General features: G+C 56.9%; 1 protein-coding gene across 2 annotated transcripts; it reads right to left on the minus strand.

Moving 5' to 3' along the window:
- Positions 1 to 4,863: 4,863 nt before the first annotated feature.
- Positions 4,864 to 18,415, minus strand: GATA2 (GATA binding protein 2). 2 transcript variants are annotated; one of them, XM_081096598.1, is made up of 6 exons: positions 18,129 to 18,415; positions 12,165 to 12,437; positions 11,115 to 11,756; positions 9,267 to 9,412; positions 7,240 to 7,365; positions 4,864 to 6,781 (listed from the first exon to the last, which is right to left on the minus strand). In XM_081096598.1, the coding sequence occupies exons 2-6, from the start codon at positions 12,391 to 12,393 to the stop codon at positions 6,482 to 6,484; spliced, it is 1,443 nt and encodes a 480-aa protein (XP_080952724.1). In that variant the 5' UTR covers positions 12,394 to 12,437; positions 18,129 to 18,415; the 3' UTR covers positions 4,864 to 6,481. The 2 variants fall into 2 exon arrangements, with proteins under 2 accessions (XP_080952724.1, XP_080952725.1); XM_081096599.1 differs by lacking the exon at positions 18,129 to 18,415 and adding an exon at positions 13,082 to 13,284.
- Between the last annotated feature and the right edge of the window lie 1,586 nt (positions 18,416 to 20,001).

Genomic DNA, 20,001 nt, shown 5'->3' on the forward strand with positions numbered 1-20,001 from the left:
GCTTATTTCACTTACCATAATGTCCTCACGGTTCATCCATGTTTTAGCATGTGTCAGAATTTCCTTCCTTTTTAGGGCTGCATAATATTCCATTGCATGGATTGACCACATTTTGTTTATCCATTCATTCACAGATAGACACTGGATTGTTGCCACCTTTGGACTACCGTGAATAATGCTGCTATGAACATGGGTATGCAAATATATTTTCAAGTACCTGATCTCAATGCTTCTGTGAGTATTTTCTTATCATGCCCTTTTTGAGCATTTAGGTTGCATACAGTATCTCAGTTTTATAAATAGTGACATCCAGCCGAGACCGGTTTGGCTCAGTGGATAGAGCGTCAGCCTGCGGACTGAGGGGTCCCGGGTTCGGTTCCGGTCAGGGGCATGTACCTGGGTTGCGGGCATATCCCCAGTGGGAGATGTGCAGGAGGCGGCTGATCGATGATTCTCTCTCATCGATGTTTCTAACTCTCTGTCTCTCTCCCTTCCTCTCTGTAAAAAATCAATAAAATATATATAAAAAAAAAATAGTGACATCCTGGACATCTTTGTGTAGGAGCTTCTTGCTAAAGGCATTTGGACGATCACTCAACATTCAAGTCTTGAACACGGAATTATCTCAGAACTCGTCACAAAAGCACTATTCCAAAGCACTCCTTCCCCACTGCAAAAGCTTTTATATCTTGCATGTTCAATACTTTTTCTTTCTTTTTTTCTCTTTGATTCCTGAAAGGCTGAACTTAACCTTGAGCTTTGCAGTGTAGCTCTGTGGAGGAACCAACCTGGGAGATCCAGCTGGGTGGATTGGTGTTTGGTTTCAAGACTGACTCCTTAATAAATCTCAAACATGTAACAGGAGATGTGTGATGATGCCAGGACTCAAAATCAGTGTCCCCACGACCCAGCAGGCATGGGCATAGGGGCCAGGTGGAGATAGATGGAGGCAGATCTTCCTGATGGGAGAGGCCAAAAAGCTCTACACAACACGCAGTTCCTGGGGCCTGACCTTCTGCCTACCTTTCAGTGAATCTCCTCATTTAAGATCATTTGCAACTCATTTATATTTTTACAAAACATCATGCAGCACCAGCAAAACCTGTCTGCTGGCTGGATACGGCCACAGCTGCAGATTTTCAATCTCTGAGTAAGTGTTCACCCAGCGAGATGCTAGTTGTTCCAACTCCGCTTGATTGAATAACCCTCCACCCTTGCATTGATTCAGGATACCTCCTTTATCATCCATTGTCTTGTAAATAATAGGCTATGCTTTGGGCTTACCCAAATCTGTGCCATTGATCTACTGATTCTTACAGCAGAACCTCAAGGCTTGAATGATTCTGATCTTAGAATCTTGTTTAGTATTAAAAAGCATTTTACACACACACACACACACACACACACACACACACAAACCCCACACTTTTTTTTCCCTAATTTTCTGACTTTTTCCACAAGTCTTGTCAGTTTTTCTAGATAAATTTGAAATCATTTTGCCTAAAACAACAACAACAACAAATCCCGAAGAATTACTTACTTCCTGTCTCATTATAAGCTCCGTTAGGACAGCCCACGGATTTTGGGAGCAGCTCCTACTGTTTGCCTTCCTTCCCACCTCTCAGGTGAGTTTGTCTCTCCCTTCCATTAAGTGAATGGCAGGCATTCCTCCCAAACCCTGTTCACCAGGGGCAGAGTCCATTCTGTGGCCCCGGGGAAGGCGAGGGCTGCTTCCCAGTCCTAACTAGGGGTGAGTTACCAGGAGACAGCACAGCGGGGACTTTTGCAGAAGGATAAGCTGGTTTCTAAGAATTACAAAGAGGGTTTGGTTTCTTCCTACAAAAAGAAAACTGGGAAGAAGTAGGGCCGGGAGTGTCCTGGTAGGAGGAAGGGAGAAGAGGCCTTGGGCCAGCCCGCCCCACTTTGGTGCAAACAGAATAAAGGCCAACCCACCCCAGGCACCCTGGAACCAGGCTCCTCGAATCATAAAGGCACCCATTGCCTTGCTAACGATGGCCATTTATTTGCAGTGCTTGGCCTGCCTGCCCTGCCCTGCCTGAGAGCCCTGAAGCCACAAAATAAAAACTGTTCATCTGTACCGTGACTCTGGGCAGTGGGAGTCATTGTTATGAGCTGATTTCTATAGAGGAGGTAACAGACGTCTCTGAGCTTGGTCCTACTGCTTTCCAGTAAATTTGAACCCGGGACCCGACAGAGCCAGCGTGCTTTCCCTGCTCCTAGAGGTCATCTCTCTCCACTCAACACCATCCCACAATCTCCCCCCACCCCAGCCTTCCCCAGCTTTTTGTCAGAAACAGCCCCTGCTGATTCACCAGAGCAAGATCTTGGTGCGTTTTATCTCCAACCCAAATGCCAAGAGCAAATAGGGTCAATGAACATTAGTAGGATAAATGAATGAATCTACTCAACAGACATTTGGGACGCACCTACCACAAGCCCACAAAAGACAATGGGATGCAAGAATGACAAGACAGACACAGTCCCTGCCCTCTTGGATCTAACACTGCAAAGACAAGGCATCCACTCTGCGTGATTCCTGCTGGCTGCCTCTCGGCACCTTCGACGGTGCTCTAAAAATACTGGTTGGCAGAAGGAAGGCAATAAGACTCGAGGAGGTGTTCAACAGGCCTGTGTACAGTACACACTTGATTACGTAATAATATATGCACACAACCCTGCAGTTATGAGCTGGGACACAGGAGAGAAAGACATCCCTGCCCTCACTGTGGCTACACGGAGGCAAAAATGCTCTGAGCTGGGAGAGGAACAGAAGAGGAGCTTCTAGAAGGCTTGAGAGGGCCCAGGCATTTAAATGGGCAGACAAGTGCCCACCCAGCTCCACAGATGGGTTCCTGTATGCTCTAGGTTTCTCTTCTACAGGGAAAGGGCATGGGTAAAGTAGTGGTGGCATACCAGGGGCAGAGATGTCCTGAATCAGAGTGCCAGAGATGCTCCCCCAACTCTAACCTGTAGGCTAGGGCATCTGGAGCTTCACAGAAGGCATGCTGGCTTTCACGGGACCAGTGTTTCTCCAGCCTTAAGCAAGCGTCCTGCCACCACCAGCAATCTGGGATAGGAAGAATGAAAAGAAAGCCGCCTGGACCATTGGACAGCAAGGCTGTCGAGGAACAAGGAAGTTGGCAATTAGAAACACTAGTAATCAGGGACCAGGGACCAGAGATGATGACGACTGAGGTCAGGAGTCATTGATCAGGGGCACATGGCTAGAGTGACTTGTAATTAGAGATGGTGGAATCATGGGGAAATGATGTCATTCATGATCAGAGAGGGTAATGGTCATACATGAAGGATCAGGAGGCAGTGCTCAGAGATCTTGGTGATCAGAATGATTGTTAATTGGCTATATCAATCATTGATCAAGAACACAAAGGACCAAGGTGACAGGAGTATTAGAATGAAAGCATTTGGTGCTCATGTTCTTGATGAGCTATTGGTGATAAGATTCAATGACTGAAGACATCCAGGGATCTTGGTGGTGTGTGACCTACTAGGGATCAACAGCATCAATGACTGGAAAATTTGATGACCAGAGAGACAGGTTACTGGTGATTCCAATGACGAGGAAGGTTGGTGATCAGTACTACAGGTGATCAGCGGTATAAGAAATATTGGTCCTGGGGGCCTTGGAAGATAAATAAATTCAACAATCACTGATTTGGACACTACAGACTGTGGTATTCAGCACTGACCAGTCATGGGTACTGGTAACCAGAGTCGCTCGTGACCACATTGACAGTCAGAAAATTTGATGCTAAGAGGATTCTATGGTCAGGGACATCGTTGGTTAGACATGTTGGTGATTGGAGACAAGTGACCAAACACATTGTTAAAGAGACATTGGTGATGAGAAATGGTATGATCAGAGATCATGTAAGTGTAATCTCATCTATCGTTGATTAGAAAAACATTGATCAATGACAATGGTGATCATACTTCTTGATGACCTAGAGCATTAGTGACAGAGCGAGCAACAGCTTGATGCTTAAGTGGTAAGACACAGTGGTGATCACAGAGATGGTAGATAGAAATGCTGAGGACACAGACAGTGGTCGTCAGAGACATTGGCAGACAGACACATTGAATAGAAATATTGTTGAACAGATATGCTGATCAGAACATTGGTGATGAGGGATATTCATGATCACACATATACTGGTGAGCAAGCAGTCATGGTAGACACTGGTGATGTCAGTGATCAGACACAGCATCCATCAGTGGCATTGACGAAGTATTGGTAGTTAAGTAATGGCGATCAGTTGTAATTAGATGTCTATGATCATAGGCTCTGGTGTGATTGTCATTGAATCACTGACATTATCATTGACCATTGAATAGTCATAGCTATCTGTTGACCAACATAATGGATTAAAGAAGACAGAAGTCAATGACATTAGTGATCAAATACATCAGTAATCAGGTTTGATAATGAATGGGAATATTGGTGACCATCTAGCTCAGAAACAAAAACTGATCAGTACCTGAGAGGAAGTGAATGTGAGGTCAGTGCAGAATGTGAGTCTGCAAGAGCCCCAATTGAGCCCTCAAAAAAAGGATTAGTGTGTGGACCAAAGGCCAGAGAAGCCACAGCCACCCTCTCCAGTATCCACCCAGCCACCAGGACCCTCAGTTAGGTAATAATGAGGAAATTCAGATGAAAGCAATTCAGAAGATTATCTGAGTCCCACCCAGATAGGGCCCCAGCTCCTGTTCCAGTTTTTCCCTCCAAATCACTGGGCTATAGAAGCAGTTCAGCTTGACTGCTAATTTCCATGCCTGGGACTCGGTTGTTCCAGGAGTCCATTAAGACAGGACAGAGGCATTCACAAAAAAGTATTTTATTATTAACAGTATTCACTTTAAAGGAATAGAAGGGTAGCATATAATTTTTACAGACAACATATAAATGTTGTACATAATTAACAATAACTTAGTTCACTAATCCAAAATAAAACAAGCCAAATGAAACATAAAAACCGAAAATACTGCCGATTCTTCTTATGTGAATGCTAGTCCAAAATAAGTTACTTCTGGTGGTGGTGCCCCCAGCAGCAATCAACGGCCCATATTGCACTTGGTCAACTACATCAGCACAATCCTCTTCCTGGGCACGGCCCTCTCCAGCTGCCACACCCCACCACCACCCCATACAGAATCTAAGCTCAGGCAGGGTTATGTACAGCTGTACCTTGGGAAGGGTCCAGCCAGCCACAGCAAAGCAGAGCAGAACCCAGGTCTCCTGGGACCCCAGCAGGTTCATGGCCTCTCCTTAGGTCCTGGCCCTGACTCACCCCCAGCTCCTGCCTTTGCCACCTGCCAGACCAGCCCGGAGAAGCCAAGAGCAGCTAAGGCCCCGTCCCTGGCCCCCAGCTCCCTGTTCTAGGGCTATGGGATCCAAGAACTTTTCCAAAAATAATTGCGAAGCTACAGCCTTGATTTGTAGGTTTTATTCCTTTCCATAAGAAAGGCTTCTGTGGCAAAGTACGTTTGACTGGACCCAAAAAGAGTTTAAAAATAAAACAACTAACTCATCAGCGAGTTAAGCTTATGCAGTCTTTTAAAATATTTTTTCTTTTGTCTCATAGTGGGAGGGAAGGGGGTCGAGGGGGTAGCAGAAAAAGGATGTATGTACAGGGGCCCACCTGGCAGAGGAGGCAGGCGGTAGCTCGGCTGTGAAGGGGACACAGACCACACCAGCTTCAGCCTCAGAGCCAGGGGAGCGAGCTGGGAGACATTTCCCCTCACAAGAAAACGCTGTTTCCTTCCTGTGACCCAGCCCTGGCCTGGGAATCTATGTAGGACTGTGATTGTCTCTGCCTCCAGGGCCCATCAGCAGGGCACACACTGGCTCAGCCTCCCGTAGGCCATAACCCCTCTAGATTGGCGAGGCCCAGCCTGGGATTCAGCATTTCAGAGCCGGAAGTCCCAGGAGAAGGTGTGGGCTAAGTCCCTCACAGATCTGCCCTCGGAGCCCTGGCAAGTGGATGACAGGCCAAGCGGAGGAAGACCAGGAGCACCTGGGGCAGCTCAGACCTCTCCCAGTCCTTGCGAGAAACAAGAGTGAAATAAGTTATTTCTGCTTACTCCTTTTTCCTTCTAAAAACGGTTTCCTTTGTTTGTCCCCTACTCCCTCCTCCTCTCTTCGTAAAGTTGTCCGTTCTGCTCTCCAACAATTGTCCGTGATGGAAACCCCACCTGGGTAGCAGCTGGGCTGAGGCCACCCCTCAGCCCCAGTAAGAATCTTCATAGTGACCGGCGACTGCCGAGCAGAGCACCCACAGGTGGGGCAGCGTGGGGCTCGGGCTGGGCTGACAGGAGAGGCATCAGTCTTTGGGGAAGGGCAGACAGGTAAGGTTTTGGTTCACCCATCCTTGGAGCACCCAGCCTTGAGCTGCAGGCCACCTTCCTCTGCATCCATCTGTCCATTCGTGGAGGGCTGTTCCTAGCCCATGGCGGTCACCATGCTGGATGGGTGGGGGTGGCCAAAGGAGAGGCTGGAGGAGGGGTGGATGGGTGTTGGGGTGGGCAAGATGTGTCCCGAGTGGCTGAAGGGTGGGAGGTGACCAACAGGTGCCATATGTCCGGCCAGGGTGGCGGCGCTAAAGGGGGAGGCCTTCTCCTGCATACACTTGGACAGCTCCTCGAAGCACTCTGCCCCCTTCTTGTTCTTCTTCGACTTGTTGGACATCTTCCGGTTCCGAGTCTGGATCCCTTCCTTCTTCATGGTCAGTGGTCTATTCACCTGGGGGCAACCACAAAGCCTTCAGGGAGTCAAGTTCCCTTCCCAGAGCAAGACCCCCACCCCCTACTTGGGCTTGGGGCAGAGGCAGGCCTGGGCTGGGACCCCCACCCCCAAAAGCCCACATAGTCCTGTCACCATTACTGCCCCAGTTTCAGGAAGGGCACTTAGCACTGTGAGGCTGACCTGTACCCTGCTGGACACCGAGCCCCCTAAATTCCAGCAGTGCCTCCCCAACTACACAACCAAAACACTCCCCCACTTTTGTGTTACACAGAGAGAGTTGTTAGGCCTGCTGTGGAGAACACACCTCTAGCCAGCTTGCCCTCTGATGGGAGCCCTCTGGAGCCAGGGCTTTCCCAAGCCACGCCAAGCTGCAGAGTGGCTGGGGCCTCTGCCTGGCAGCACAAAGAGCAGCGGTCCCTGGGGAGGGGTGGGGCAGGGCGGCGGGGCGGACTTACATTGTGCAGCTTGTAGTAGAGGCCACAGGCATTGCAGACAGGGTCCCCATTGGCGTTTCGGCGCCATAAGGTGGTGGTTGTCGTCTGACAATTTGCACAACAGGTGCCAGCTCTCCTAGCAGCAGACTGGGAGGGGAGGGGCAGCGTCAGCAGGCTGGGCTCCCACGCCCCACCTCTACCAGCCTCCCTGACCCTTGCCCCACCCCCACCCTGCCCCCACTGACTTAGCCAAAGAGCCTAAATCCCTAAGGAGAATTGAGGCACCTCAGAGCTGTGGACATGTAGAATTTGAGATCTAGACAATCACAGAACTTTAGAATAAAGAACTCTCAGAAGGCTGATCTCACTATCAACGGGGTTTCGAGAGCTGGAAGGGAAAATCAACTACCTCCTGGATTCACCAAACAATCTGTCTCTATAAAAGGGGAAACTGAGGCCCCTGAGAAGTGCTCTTTATTTTTGGTCCTCCTAGAGTCCCTGGGTCTGGAGCTGCTTCTGTCTCCTCCCACAGGACTCCCCTCAAAATCCATAATTCTGGGCAGCGTCCTGCCTGAGGGCAAGACAGGGCAGGGGTGGGGGGAGGGGAGTGCGGACCCTGCGGCTGCCCAGGGAGGAGATGTAAAATGTCTCGGGTGTCTCACTCAGGCCGAGCTGTCCAACACCGTAGCTACTAGCCACAGGTGACGACTAGACTAAATTTCCACTTCATAAAAGTAGAAATCCTGTTTCCCCCATTGCACTGGCTACATTTCAAGGAGTCCCCAGTCACAGCATGGGCTGGAGTTTGCCATAGTGGACTGTGCAGACCTAGAACATTTCCTTCATTGTCGGTTTACCGGACAATGCTGGTCTTTCTATTCAACCCCTTGTACCCCAAACCTCAAAGTCCTAACCGCCCCCAGGCCCTCAAGGAATGCAGGACAGAGGTGGTCGGGCAATGAGTGTCTGATTTCTGGAGAAGGGAGTGAAAGGCTGGCAGGAGAAGGCCACAGAGTCTTTATCCAAGAAAGTAGATTCCTTCTTCCGGTTCAACCAGTGCCAGCCCCACAGTCACAGAGAACTGCGGGCAGCAGGGGTGGGTGGGGGGCCAGGGCCAGCAGAGGCTGGAATGGCCTCAGGGGGGCCTATGGACTGCAGTCTCAGAGCCGGGAGGGGTGAGGGTGAGTAAGCAGCCTGAAGCTGGAATTCTGACTCAGGGGCCAACACTTTAGCCTCCATCCCTACCGGGGCCCTCACCCCGCCCTCACTGTAGGGGGGAAAAGGGGGCCCCCCAAAGCGGCGAGAGTGATTTAAGCCTCATAAATCACTTCGCCCTGAAAAAATATATTTATTATTCTTAGCATTTTACACATTATTTGCAAAGTGGAGCGTATTAGAAATTTCAAAACAGCCCAGCGAGAGGCAGGACTGAGCCGAGGAGAGACTCTAAAAACTCGCAGAGTCCGGAAACAGATACACGAAGTTTCCTTATCTTCAGGCTGCAGATGTCCGGATAGGAAACTCCGGCAGGAGATCCGAAAGGGCATTTTTTTTTAAATCGCTCAAATGAAAATACACAGTATAGGTGTCTCCATGGAAAAATAATAAAGGGCAGGTTTTTTTGGTGGCTGGTGTGTTTTATTTAAATAGGCATGAGGAGCTTGTGAGAGAGCTGCCCTAAGCCACAGGGAAAATTACTTCATGGCCCTATTTTTAAAAAGAGTTAAACAGAGGCCAGGGCCCTTGGACACTCAACTCTCGGTATCCCTGAGGGGGGGGGGGGGGGGTGAGGGTCCCTGACGGGCTGCCGAGGAGGAAATCTGGCCTGAAAAAAAAAAAATCTGGCCGGAGAGAAGGGCAACCCCAACCGACATCCAAGTGATTTTAATGATAAAAGGTCTGAAGTGGCAATCATCTGCGTTTGAAGGCTTCTCTGTTGTTCTTGTTTTTTTTTAAATTAACTGTCAGCTCCCGCCCAGGTTAGCTACCAGGGTGCCGCCCACCAGCCTGCTCCCCGGCACCGGCTCCCCCCTCGCCCCGCTGCCTACCAGTCTCCGCTTCGGCTTGATGAGCGGCCGGTTCTGCCCGTTCATCTTGTGGTAGAGCCCGCAGGCATTGCACAGGTAGTGGCCGGTGCCGTCTCGCCGCCAGAGAGGGGTGGCTGTGGCCCCGCAGTTGACACACTCCCGGCCCTCTGAAGGGGGACAGGGAGAGACACCAGCCTGCTTAACCGACAAGGTCACGGAAGACAGCCAATGGGCGAGCGGGTGCCGATCCGGCAGCAGTCCCCTCGGCCAGGCTGCTTCAGGGGAGGTGACTTCTAGTCCCAGTCCCGACGGGGAAAGGGAGCCAGGGGATCTCCCCCAAGGAGCGGGGTGCAGAGACTAGTTTAAGACCTAATCTCCCTCTTCAAAAACCTCTCTGGGCGAAAGGGAAACCGGGCCAGGGCCCCAGGGGTTCTCCACATGGAGGACAAGGAGAGGGTATTTACAACAAACTTTGTCCATGGCAGGGCCGTGACTGGAGTCACCTGGCTGGCCCCGGAGACTCCCGGGCCCCTTTCTAGTTCTCTTTTGTCTCTCTCCTACCCCCACAACCGCATCCGCTACCTACTGAGTCTGCTCCACGTCTACGCCCTCAGCCTTTACCCTGACTGTCTGCTCTCAGTCCAGGGTATAATCCTTCTTTCCCCCCAAACCCCCTCTTCTGCTGAGGCCCGACATTTCAGTCCAGGACTCAGATCGAAGTTGTGCTTTAAAATAAAATAAATAATAAGCCCTTTCGTTTTTAGGCTAAGTTGTCTTTGGTTTTTTGGTTTGGGTTTTGTTTTGTTTGCTGCTGTTTGCTTTTTGTTTTTGTTTGTTTTGTTTTTGTTAAAAGACCATCTGGAATTCAAATAGAAGGTAAAACAAACTTGGGAGAAAGGGCTAATTAAAGGCCAGCTAGCTGGTCTGAGCAGAACAGGGACTCCGAAGTGGGACGAGGATGGGTGCAGGTGGCAGCTTCAGCGATCAAACGGGGTAACTGCTTTAGCATCGTGTTACCCGGGACATTTTTCCACATTTAGTTTAACTAAATTGCCAGTATATATGGGCAAGAAAAGGTGTGTCATGGACTTGGGAGTACGTTTGTAAAATCTTCCTTTCCCCAGCTTGAAAGAATTGGGAAGGATGCATCGATAGGACTCCCACGCTAACCATGGTTTCTGCTCTACAAAGGCCAGATTCTTGGACAAATCCAACTTGGCCCCAGCAGCTCCTCCTGCGAAGGGGCAGAGGCACCTACAGCTTCATCCCTTCACTCCAGCCCTCAGGGAGGGAGAGTAAAGGACACGCCTGGGGCTGGGAGCATGAACAGGTTCTGGAATTTTGCTTTGGGGAAATCTCCCAAGGAGATCAGGAGCCACAGAAATCCCAAGATCGGACTGATTGAGTTGGAGAACCGGATTCCTTAAAGATCTGGAGCCTTTGGAGTGCACACGCTCACAAACACACGTATACACACATACACACGGCCTCTCCGCTGTCTCCTGCACACTGCATTCTCTCACACTGAATCTTCACTTAAGATTCAGGGAGGGGAAGGGGGGATTTCCCTTCTGTGGGCTGGTCTGGCATTGGCCAGCCTTGGAGGGAAAGGTAAGGAATGGGGAAGAAAAGTGAACTTTGGGGGCCACAAGGAACACTTGAAGGCAAATGTTTTAGGACCCCCTCTCCCCCATTCTGGGCTCTCAGACATCTCTTGGGGCTCTTAGAAAGGGACATCATGCATCCCCGGACCTGGGAGCCTAAGACCGTCCCCTCTCCTAGACCACAGCCTACGGTCCCACCCCAACCACGACCCCACAAAACACAAACTGCCCCCACTTCCACGAGGTCCCTAGCACCTGCTTTTACCTGAGCAGGAGCGTGCCTTGCTGCGCTGCTTAGGGGTGAAGCTGGAGGCAGGGCCACCCAGGAAGCCTCCAGGGTGGAAGAGTCCGCTGCTGTAGTCGTGGGTGGCAGCCGGCACGTAGGAGGGGTAGGTAGGGATGGGGTGATGTGTGGCAGGCTGGGTGCCCATGGCAGCCAGGCCTGGGCGCAGGGGGCTGCCGCTTTCCATCTTCATGCTCTCGGCCAGGGAGACTTGGTACTTGACGCCATCCTTGTCCTCCCCCCGGGCAGCACTACCCCCTGCGGAGGAGGAGGCTGGGGAGGCAGCCCCGGTGGCGCTGGGGTCAGGAGACACTTCCTTGGGCGGCGTGGGTGGGAAGCCGAAAAGGTGGGAGCCAGAGTGGGCGGCAGTGGGGGTGAGGGAGGCCACCGATCCCCCACTGCCTCCCCCGCTCCCGCCCCCCGCCCCTGGGTACACGGAGAGGGGGCCTCCGGGGCCTCCAGCAGCCGAGGGGTGCAGCGGAGTCTTGGAGAAGGGGCTCACGGTCCAGGGGTTGTGGTGGTGCGCTGCGGCCGCGGAGAGGGCTGCTTTACCCCCGTCCAGCCACGGCAGCCCCGGGCTGTGCAACAAGTGTGGACGGCACATCTGGCCTCCGGTGAGGCGTGCTGAGGGAGGAGGGAGAGGGGTTAGGACCCGGGGTGTGGGCCCGGCCAGGACACGGGTACACAGGGCCACAACACACAAAGCCGCTGGCAGTAACCCCCTCCCCAAAGAAAACCAGAAATGGAACCGCCGGCAAAACTCAGGAGTGTCAGTCCGGCGTTGAAGGACAAGTGGCGCAGAAGGACCCTCCCGGGGCAAGGCCTAGCGTGAACCCCCGGGGGCCGGCTGGAAACGGGCAGAAACCCTGCGGGACCCAAGAGGCCGCTGCCTCCACCTTTCCCGCCCCGATCCCTCCGCTGCTTCGATTCCTGCGGATCCCACATCCGGGAAGCAGGCGGCCGGGCCCTCCTCCCCTTCCGCGCCCGGCGCGCGGCGCCAGAGCTCCCCGTCACCCACCGCCATGGGCTCACCGTGCGCGGGGCTGTAGGAGACGCGCGCCCGCGCGTGGGCCGGGTTGGCGTAGTAGGGGTTGCCCTGCGAGTCGAGGTGGTTGAAAAAGACGTCCACTTCGTCCGGAGGCAGCAGCTGCGCGGGCTCCATGTAGTTGTGCGCCAGGCCCGGGTGGTGCGAGTCGGGGTGCTGCGCGTTCAGCACGGCCGGGTGCGCCATCCAGCGCGGCTGCTCCGGCGCCACCTCCATCGCGGGCGGCGGAGGCTCGGGGTGGGGCGGAGGCGGCAGCGGCCCTGCACGACGGAAGAGGGGCATGAGGAACGCGGCCACAGCCCGACACCCCCAAAGTCCCGTCGTGCGGCGCCCCGTGTGCGGCTCACCCAGCGGAGCTCGGCCGCCGACCAGCCTCGGGCGGGAGGAACGCTCCAAGCTCAAAATGAAAGGAAGGTGAGGGAGGGGGCTCGGCCACGCACACCCACACGGTGACCGCTGGCCCCACAGCCACACGCCCGTGCACACGGGTCCCACACGAAGACGGCACCCGGCACGAGTTACCCCGCAAACGCCCACAGTCGCACTTTGGACACGCTCACACCGAACCCCCACCTTCCCTGGACACTAGCACAGGCACAGACTAAAAGTTGGAGGCAGGCGACCGGGCATGGACGGGGCACATGATCCCAGCGACACGCACACACCTACACTTGGCGCCACATGCACTTATTGACTTGGTCCCCCACCCCCCACACGCGCACGCAGCCCCGGCGGCGGCGAGCCAGCCCCTCCCGCGCGCACTCCCGGGCAGCGCCATCAGCACCTCTCCCGGGCGCCCCGAAGCCGGCACCCGCAGCCCCACCCCGGCCTCGAGCCCCCGCAGAGACCTCCCCGAGCTTGGCGCGCCCCGAACCCCCAGCCAGCCTTCGCACCCCAAACTTACACACGCAACGCCACCGGGAGGGGGAAGCGGCCTGGGGGAGGGGGCCGCACCGCGGGAGCCCGGGATGAAGGGCCCCAGAGGCAGAGCTCAGACGGCTGGCGTGGCTCACTGGGCAGGAGCGGGGGACAGCGCGAGCCTCGGCCCTTGGCCCGCCCGGCTCCGGCCCCTCGGCATCCTCCGGCCGCCCTGGCGCCAGCTCCGACTCCAGCACAGACATGAAGCGGGGGCCGCGCACGCCTAAGAAGCCCGGGCCAGCCAATCACCGCCGCACGCCGCCCAGCCTCCGCCCCCCATTGGCTGTGCCTCCAGCCGGGCCTGCCGGACTCCCGGGCTGACCCGCAGGCGGGCCCCCTCCTCCCTCGGGTCCCCTCCCAGCGCCCTCCCTGCGGTCCCGGCAGCCACCCCCAGGCCTCGCACCCCCGCCAGGACCCTCACCTCGCAGGCTGCCCGGGCCGCTGCGCTCCCAGCGCGGACACTCCCGAACCCCCTAACCTCTGGGACCTCCTCCAGTCACCAACCTCCAGCGGGGAGCCCCCTCCGCGGGAGCCCTGCGGTGCACGCTCTGGGCGTCCGGGTGGCCTCCTCCCTAGGAGTCCAGCCCTTCCACATTCTCGGATCCCACCTCCTTTGCCGCCGAACGTGGCCAGTCCAAGGCCAACTCCCTACCCAGACCGTTCCGCCCCCCAACTCTGGTGCTGGGGCGGGGCGGGGGCGGGGGGAGACAGCTGCGGGACAGCAGGAGCGCTGAGGGGCATGAATATGAATTGTGGGATCCCACTGGGCACCTGGGCTTCGGACACGAGGCCACTTGGGACTGTGCTTGACCCGGTGGAGGTGGCCTGGCCAGCAGCTCCCAGAAGGGGAGGAGGGTCCCCTTCCCGGGCGTGGCCTTCGAAGACCAACAGGCCGAACTGCCTGAGGCGAGGCCGTGGAGCCCGGGACTGGCGCCGGCGCCGGCTCGGAGACGCCTGGGGCAGGAGAGGCATTTTGCTCCCCGGGTTCCCTCGGGCGGCCCCTGGGGAGAGAGAGAACTCCGTCCCGGCGTCACCTGGAGCTGCTCCCCACACACCTCCGGTCCAGAGATCCAGCTCTGCGGGCCGAGTGGGCCCCTGCACACACCTCCTGGCTTTCTCCCATTGCACAGGGAGGACCGAGGCTCCGAGGGAACCTATGGCCGAGGAGGGGGTCGGGAACAAAGGCATTTGGGGGGGGCTGAAGTGCGAGGGTAATGGGGAGTATTCAAGGTCCTCCAGCACCTCTTCTCTCGCCGGGTCCACGGCTCTCACGGTAGATGCCCGGAGGGATCCCAGGTGGGTCCGGGGCAGGGGGAGGGCGGGGTCCGGGACACCCCCGGGAAGGGGGGAGGGGCGGCAGGATTGACAGTCGGTAATTGGGTAACTGGAGGCGGCTTCTTCGGCCGGGCGGCCCCGCCACCGCGACGCCGGGCCCCTGACGTCACCCGATTCGCCAGGAAATGAACTTTTTAATAATCCGAGAGGGAGGAAAGCCCTCCGTCCCCTCGGTTCGGGGGGCGCCCGGCCCGGCCCAGATCCACGCGCGCGCCTCCGTCTCCCTCTCGGGCTAAGTGTGGGCCGCGCCAAAGGGTCGCGGGCCAGGACCGGGAGCCTCCTCCCGCCTCTGGGTCTCGCCGCGGCGCAGGTAAAGGAACGGGAGGGGGCTCAGAGCCCCATCCGGCTGAGAACCGGCGCGTCTCGGCCCGTGGAGACCCGCCTGCCCCGACCGGCCGCTGCGCCTTCCGCTCCCATCCATTCCGGCGCGCGCGGGGCCCAGGCTTCTAGGAACTCCGCTCCGCGGGAGAGGACGCCGGCGCCCGCCGGTCAGCGCGCCGGGGCCGAGAGCGGGGGCGCCCGCGGGCACCGGGCCTCCACGGCCGCGGCCGGCAGGTGAGGGGCCTCCCAGCGACGCGCGAGGTCTGACCGGACCCGCCGTCTCCGTCCGTCCGTCTCTCCTTATCTTTAGTTTTCGATTCTTCATCAGCGCGTAAAATGCGATCGCCACGAAGCCTCGAGCCTGTTTGGTGACCCTGGAGCCTAGCGGGAGCGTCTCAAAGACAACGCAACCCAGGGACCACCGCCCGTGGCCGGCCGGCCGGCGGCCCCACGCGAGCTCGGATCCGGGACTCGGCGTGAGAGGACGCCGGCCCGTTGGCCGGCTACGGGGCCATTAACGCCGGAATGGAACGGAAGCTTCCCTCGGGGCCGTGATCGGCGCCTCGGTTCGCAGGGAGGTGGCCGCTTCGAGCGTTTGGAAAATCAGGTAATTCGACTTTTCCTCCCAAAGGCGCAGTTCAAATTACCCCCCAGTTGGCGGGGGGGCGGGGGGTGTCTGCAGTTTTCTCACCGCGAGCTCAGCTTCAAGCTCCTCCGGTGCAGCCCGAAGACCCTCCGGGGCAGCGTCCTGGACACCGCAGGGGTGGAGGTGACCGGCCGGGCCGACCGCCCGCCGGAGCGGCTACCCGCCTGCCCAGCGCAGAACGGAGCGCGGGCGGGGATTTAATTACCCTGCTCGGCGGCTCAGAAAATCGCCTTGCAGAGGAGCTGAGCGGGGCAGTTAAGCAATGCTTGAGCAGGGGCCTCAGGAGATCAGCACCGGCCTCCCTGCCCGCTATCCGGGCCTAAAGAAAAAACGGAAAAGGGAGCCCCGCCGGGCTCCCCGAGGCCCTGGGGTTGCCGCCCCGAAAGGCAGGCAGGCCGGCAGCCGAGGCCTCCGCTTGCATGGGAGCGCCTGCGTTGGACGCGGGACTGCTGTGTTCTCCCGGAGGAACGAACCCGCCTGGGAGAGAACAGCGCGGCGCCAGGCAGCAGGACGCCCAGCTGACCAATAAAGGGACTGCTCTGCAGCCTGCCTGTGCCAGACAGACAGACCGACATCAGCCAGACGCCTTGTTCACTAGCAGCGGGGACCACCCTATCACTTCTGCCCAAACAAGCGTCTCAGGAGGGTCAGGGAGCCCTCAGGAACCGCAGGGTCGGCCTGAGGAGGGCAGATCTATTTCCGTTCAGGGCCTCGAACTCCCGGGCACCTTCAGAGGGACACGCTCCCGTTTTTTGTTTTTGAGGTTTTTTTTTTGTTTTTGGTTGGTTGGTTGGTTGGTTGGTTTTTTGTTGTTGTTGTTGTTCGTTCTCAAGAGTTGTGGCGAATGCGGGGCGGCTGCCTTTTGATCACTCTCGGATGTTGCATGGAAACAAGATTTCGCGAAGGACCGGGACAGCACAACAACAGAACTGAATTTTCTGACGCCTTTGCACGTGACCCGAGTTGCCCCCAGCGAAGTGTGGGTCGGCACAACCCGAGATGCTTTTGCTGGAGAGCTGGGGACGAGGGATCCGAAGCCTGGTCTATAGGGTCTCAATTGCCTGGGTCGGGCTGTGGCTGCCCCGGTTTTACTGGCCCCACGTAGCCCTTTCCTGGGCGCCCTTTGTTTAAACTTCGCTTATCAGAGGCAGGCGGCCCCTCTGGGACCATAAGTTTGCCCTCTTTGTAATCCAAGTCTTTTTGCCTTTTCCTATGGGCACCTAATTCGCTGGCAGGGAAAGGGGGTGGAGGGTTGCGGGGTTCAAAGAAATCCGTTTGCTTAGGGACTGCCTTCTATAGGGATATTTAATTTGCAACACAGCGACCTCCCAGCCCCACACCAGCAATGCGTCTTGAGGGGTACTGTGGAGGAAGTGGGGGCCTCTTTAGCCAGAGGGGTTCACAAGTCTCCTCTAGGGCAAGGCCTCAGACCTGTTCAGGTCACTGCTGTCCCTCCAATAGGGAAATCAGGGCTCCAACAGCTCCTACTGTTCTTTGAGCTTCACTTCCAGCCCCCAAATCTGACGGCTCCCTCTGCTCTGGCCTCCATGCTGGCTCTCTCATCCTATCAGTCTTCTGGGCCCCTTTGAATCGAAAGGATAGAAGGCTCAGCCCCTGGGGTGGAGGCACCTGGGAAATCCTGTATCTCCTTACAAGGTTCTAACCCCACATCCAAGCCGTGGCCTCCCCAAGAGGTCCTGCTGAGCCGGCCCCTTCCACGGACGGAGCGGGGTGGCCCGGCCGCACCGACAACTGGTAAATCCGTTTCGTTAGACTCAATTTGTCTGCAATTTGTCAGCCCGGCTGGGGAACGCTCTCCGGGCGCCGGGCAGCCCACTGGCCCTACCTGTTTCTCGAATTCTGCCGACTCATAAACGAGTCCCAGCGCGAAGTGCCTGCGTAGACCCAGCGCTCACCGCCAGATGTTCCCGACCCCGGCCGGCCGAGAGACGTGGCTTTTTCCAAAACAACGGATTTCCTTCCGTGTTTTCAGGGAAAGGAGCGGCGGCCACGCCCGGGGGCCCTGGACGTCGGACCTCTCCCCTCGCGTTTGGGGCCACCTGGAGTTCAAGCCCGGCCTCCACGCAAGGATTCTGATGCCAGTCGTCCATACCCCATCTACACCCCGGCGGCGGCGGATCCCTGAGCCCCCGGTGGCCCATTCTCATTGAAATCCCACTAAAAGGATTCCGACTCCGGCTTGGGGCGGGGGAGAGGGGGGCTTTCAGACCCCGCGATCTCCCCCACCCGAACCCCAACCACACAGGATAAAGGGCCGCGGGGCGCGGCGCTCGGGGCGCGCGCGGGAGCAAGCCGGGTTAAGCCTCGCAAAGCCGGCGCACGGGACCGGCGGGCAGGTGCAGTCGCGGCTCCGCGGCCCGGCTTGGGCACATCCGCCGCCGTGGCCCGGAGGTGGGGGGTGGCCGAGACAAAGGCCCCAGCTGGGGGCCCGGGAGGGCGCTTTGGAGGCTCTGGGAATAACCCGGGCCCAATGGCTCCGTCTGAGAATTGGGAAGGCGAGAGGCCCGAGGTGGGCCTGCTGTTCCCAGCTCCCCAAATACTCCCCCAGGTTTAGACCCCTATGACCTGGGTAGGCAGGGCAGCTGGTAGGGCGATCCCGGAGGACCACGTGTCAGGGGCCACAGGGCCCGGGAGACCGTGCGATTCGGGGCCGGTGGGTCGAGCCTGGGGGGCTGGGAGGGCCCTGGGCAGGCTGAGGCAGGGGACTTACCGAGCGAGGTGCGGCGACGGCGCCCCCGGGCGGACGGGGTCAAAGCGGAGCCGGGCGCACAGCAGAATGCGGGGTTCGGTGGGCCCCCCGGACCCGGCGCGGGCCGGCGGCGTTCACCAGCAGGGCCTGGGCGTGCGCCGAGCGGCCGCGTGGTGCGCGGCGGACCGCTTTTGTCCCTTGGTGGCCCACCGGGCCGGCTGGGATGGAGGCGACAGCAGCCTGGAGTCAGACTGGGGCGGCGAGCCCTGGCCGCGCAGGCCTCCCTACCTCTTGGTCCCGCCGCCTCTCCCTCCCCGGGCCACAGCGTCCGCTGCTTTTTATTTCGACAGCACTTTGAGGGGGCGGGAGCACCGCAGGGGTAGGAGGGTGCTCGGGTTCTGCTCCCCGTCCCCCTAGTGCAGAGACCCGCCGGGGTGGAGGGCTGGCAGGCCCTCCAGGCGCACACTGCCTACTCGCCCGTACTCCAGGCCGCTTCCATCGCAGGGGCAGCGTACTCGCACCCCAGAGCGGGATGCCCGCTCAGAAAGCCCGGACTTCTCTCGTCAGAGACTCTCCCGGGGCCCTCTCGGACCCTGGCCACACGCACTCGCACACAGATGCCTGCTCCACCTTCTCCAATCCACTTCCAGTCGTGTTTGAAAAGACACACACACATTTGTGCACACACACACACGTGTTAGCTCACACAGCTGTGGCTTCGTGGACATCTACAGCCAGGAGATCTGGGTCACGCTGACATGCACACGTGCTCACACGCAAAGGTAGCTCAACACTGGGGCACACCACCTCCCTTCCTTCCAGGCTGATTTGGCTTTGGCTGAGTATACTCACTTTCCCTCCCCTACCCTACCCACCGGTACCCCTCCTCAATCCCCCACTGCAGGGCAGACAAGAGCCTTTTTGGAGTGGAGTTTAAGGCATCTTCTTGCACAGGAGGGAGGAGGAAGGGAGCAGAGGGCTTGTCCTTGGAAGGTTGTGTGGAAGAGTTGGGGTGTGGGGGTCTTCACCTCATGAAGGCTCCTGGGTCTGTGAGCTAGTCCTTCAACTTTCAAAGCCCCTACCATGAAATGGAACTTCAAATCCCTCCCTGCTCTCGTTCCAGCTGCCCAGGAGAGAGAGTGGTCTGGGGATCTTGGGATCAAAGAGAAAGTGTTTGGCCTTGGTAGCACTGAGAAGTCTGTGGTCCCAGGAAAGCAAGGGTGTGCCCTGGAGAGGGGTGTCTCTGCGCTCCCCCCCCCCCCCCCCGCACTCCCCCCAGCTGTCTGAGGCTGGTGGTGACTGTTGCATGTGTATGTGCTCATGCCTATGGGAGAATGTCTGTCCTGAGTGCCCGTATGTGGCTGAGCATTTGTGAGCACATGGGAAGTCTGCAAAACTGATTATATTAGTACATCCATTTCTTTCCATGGGTCCCCAAGAGCTTGTGCATTGAGTCTGTGTATTGTGGGTCCCTGAGAGGTCATGTGGGTTCTCTGAGAGTTTGTGTATTGTGCGTGGCTATTTCAGAGTGTGTCCCCACATGTGCACACAGGAGAGTCACTCTGTGGAACTGGATATATGTTCCTGCTGCTGTGTATCTGTGAGACCATTGTGTCCATGAATCATGTAATAGGAAGTGGATATTTCCAAGTGTTTGTCTATAAATTGGTATGTGTCCTTGTGTGGGTCAGTCACTGGGTATCCTGTATCTGTGAATCGGAGTGTGTGTGTGTGTGTGTGTGTGTGTGTGTTTCTTTAACAGCATAGGTATGGATATGTATCATTGTACCTTTGAACTGATGGTGGGAGGATGGGTAGTGTATCCAGGGAGAATGGAGAGTATATCCAAGTTGTCTGCATATCTGTTATAGCTCCATGTATGAGCTGATGTGTG

The sequence above is a fragment of the Myotis nattereri genome, assembly GCF_964212035.1.
Source record: "Myotis nattereri genome assembly, chromosome: 8".
Taxonomy (NCBI): domain Eukaryota; kingdom Metazoa; phylum Chordata; class Mammalia; order Chiroptera; family Vespertilionidae; genus Myotis; species Myotis nattereri.

Bases quoted from the DNA above. Each gene is read 5' to 3' on its own strand.
- GATA2 (XM_081096598.1), bottom strand. From the start codon at position 12,393: ATGGAGGTGGCGCCGGAGCAGCCGCGCTGGATGGCGCACCCGGCCGTG. The intron at 9,413-11,114 runs GTAAAAGCAGGT...GTCCCCCTTCAG, and splicing joins CAAGGCACGCTCCTGCTCAG to AGGGCCGGGAGTGTGTCAAC. The intron at 7,366-9,266 runs GTAGGCAGCGGG...CTCCCCTCCCAG, and splicing joins TCAAGCCGAAGCGGAGACTG to TCTGCTGCTAGGAGAGCTGG.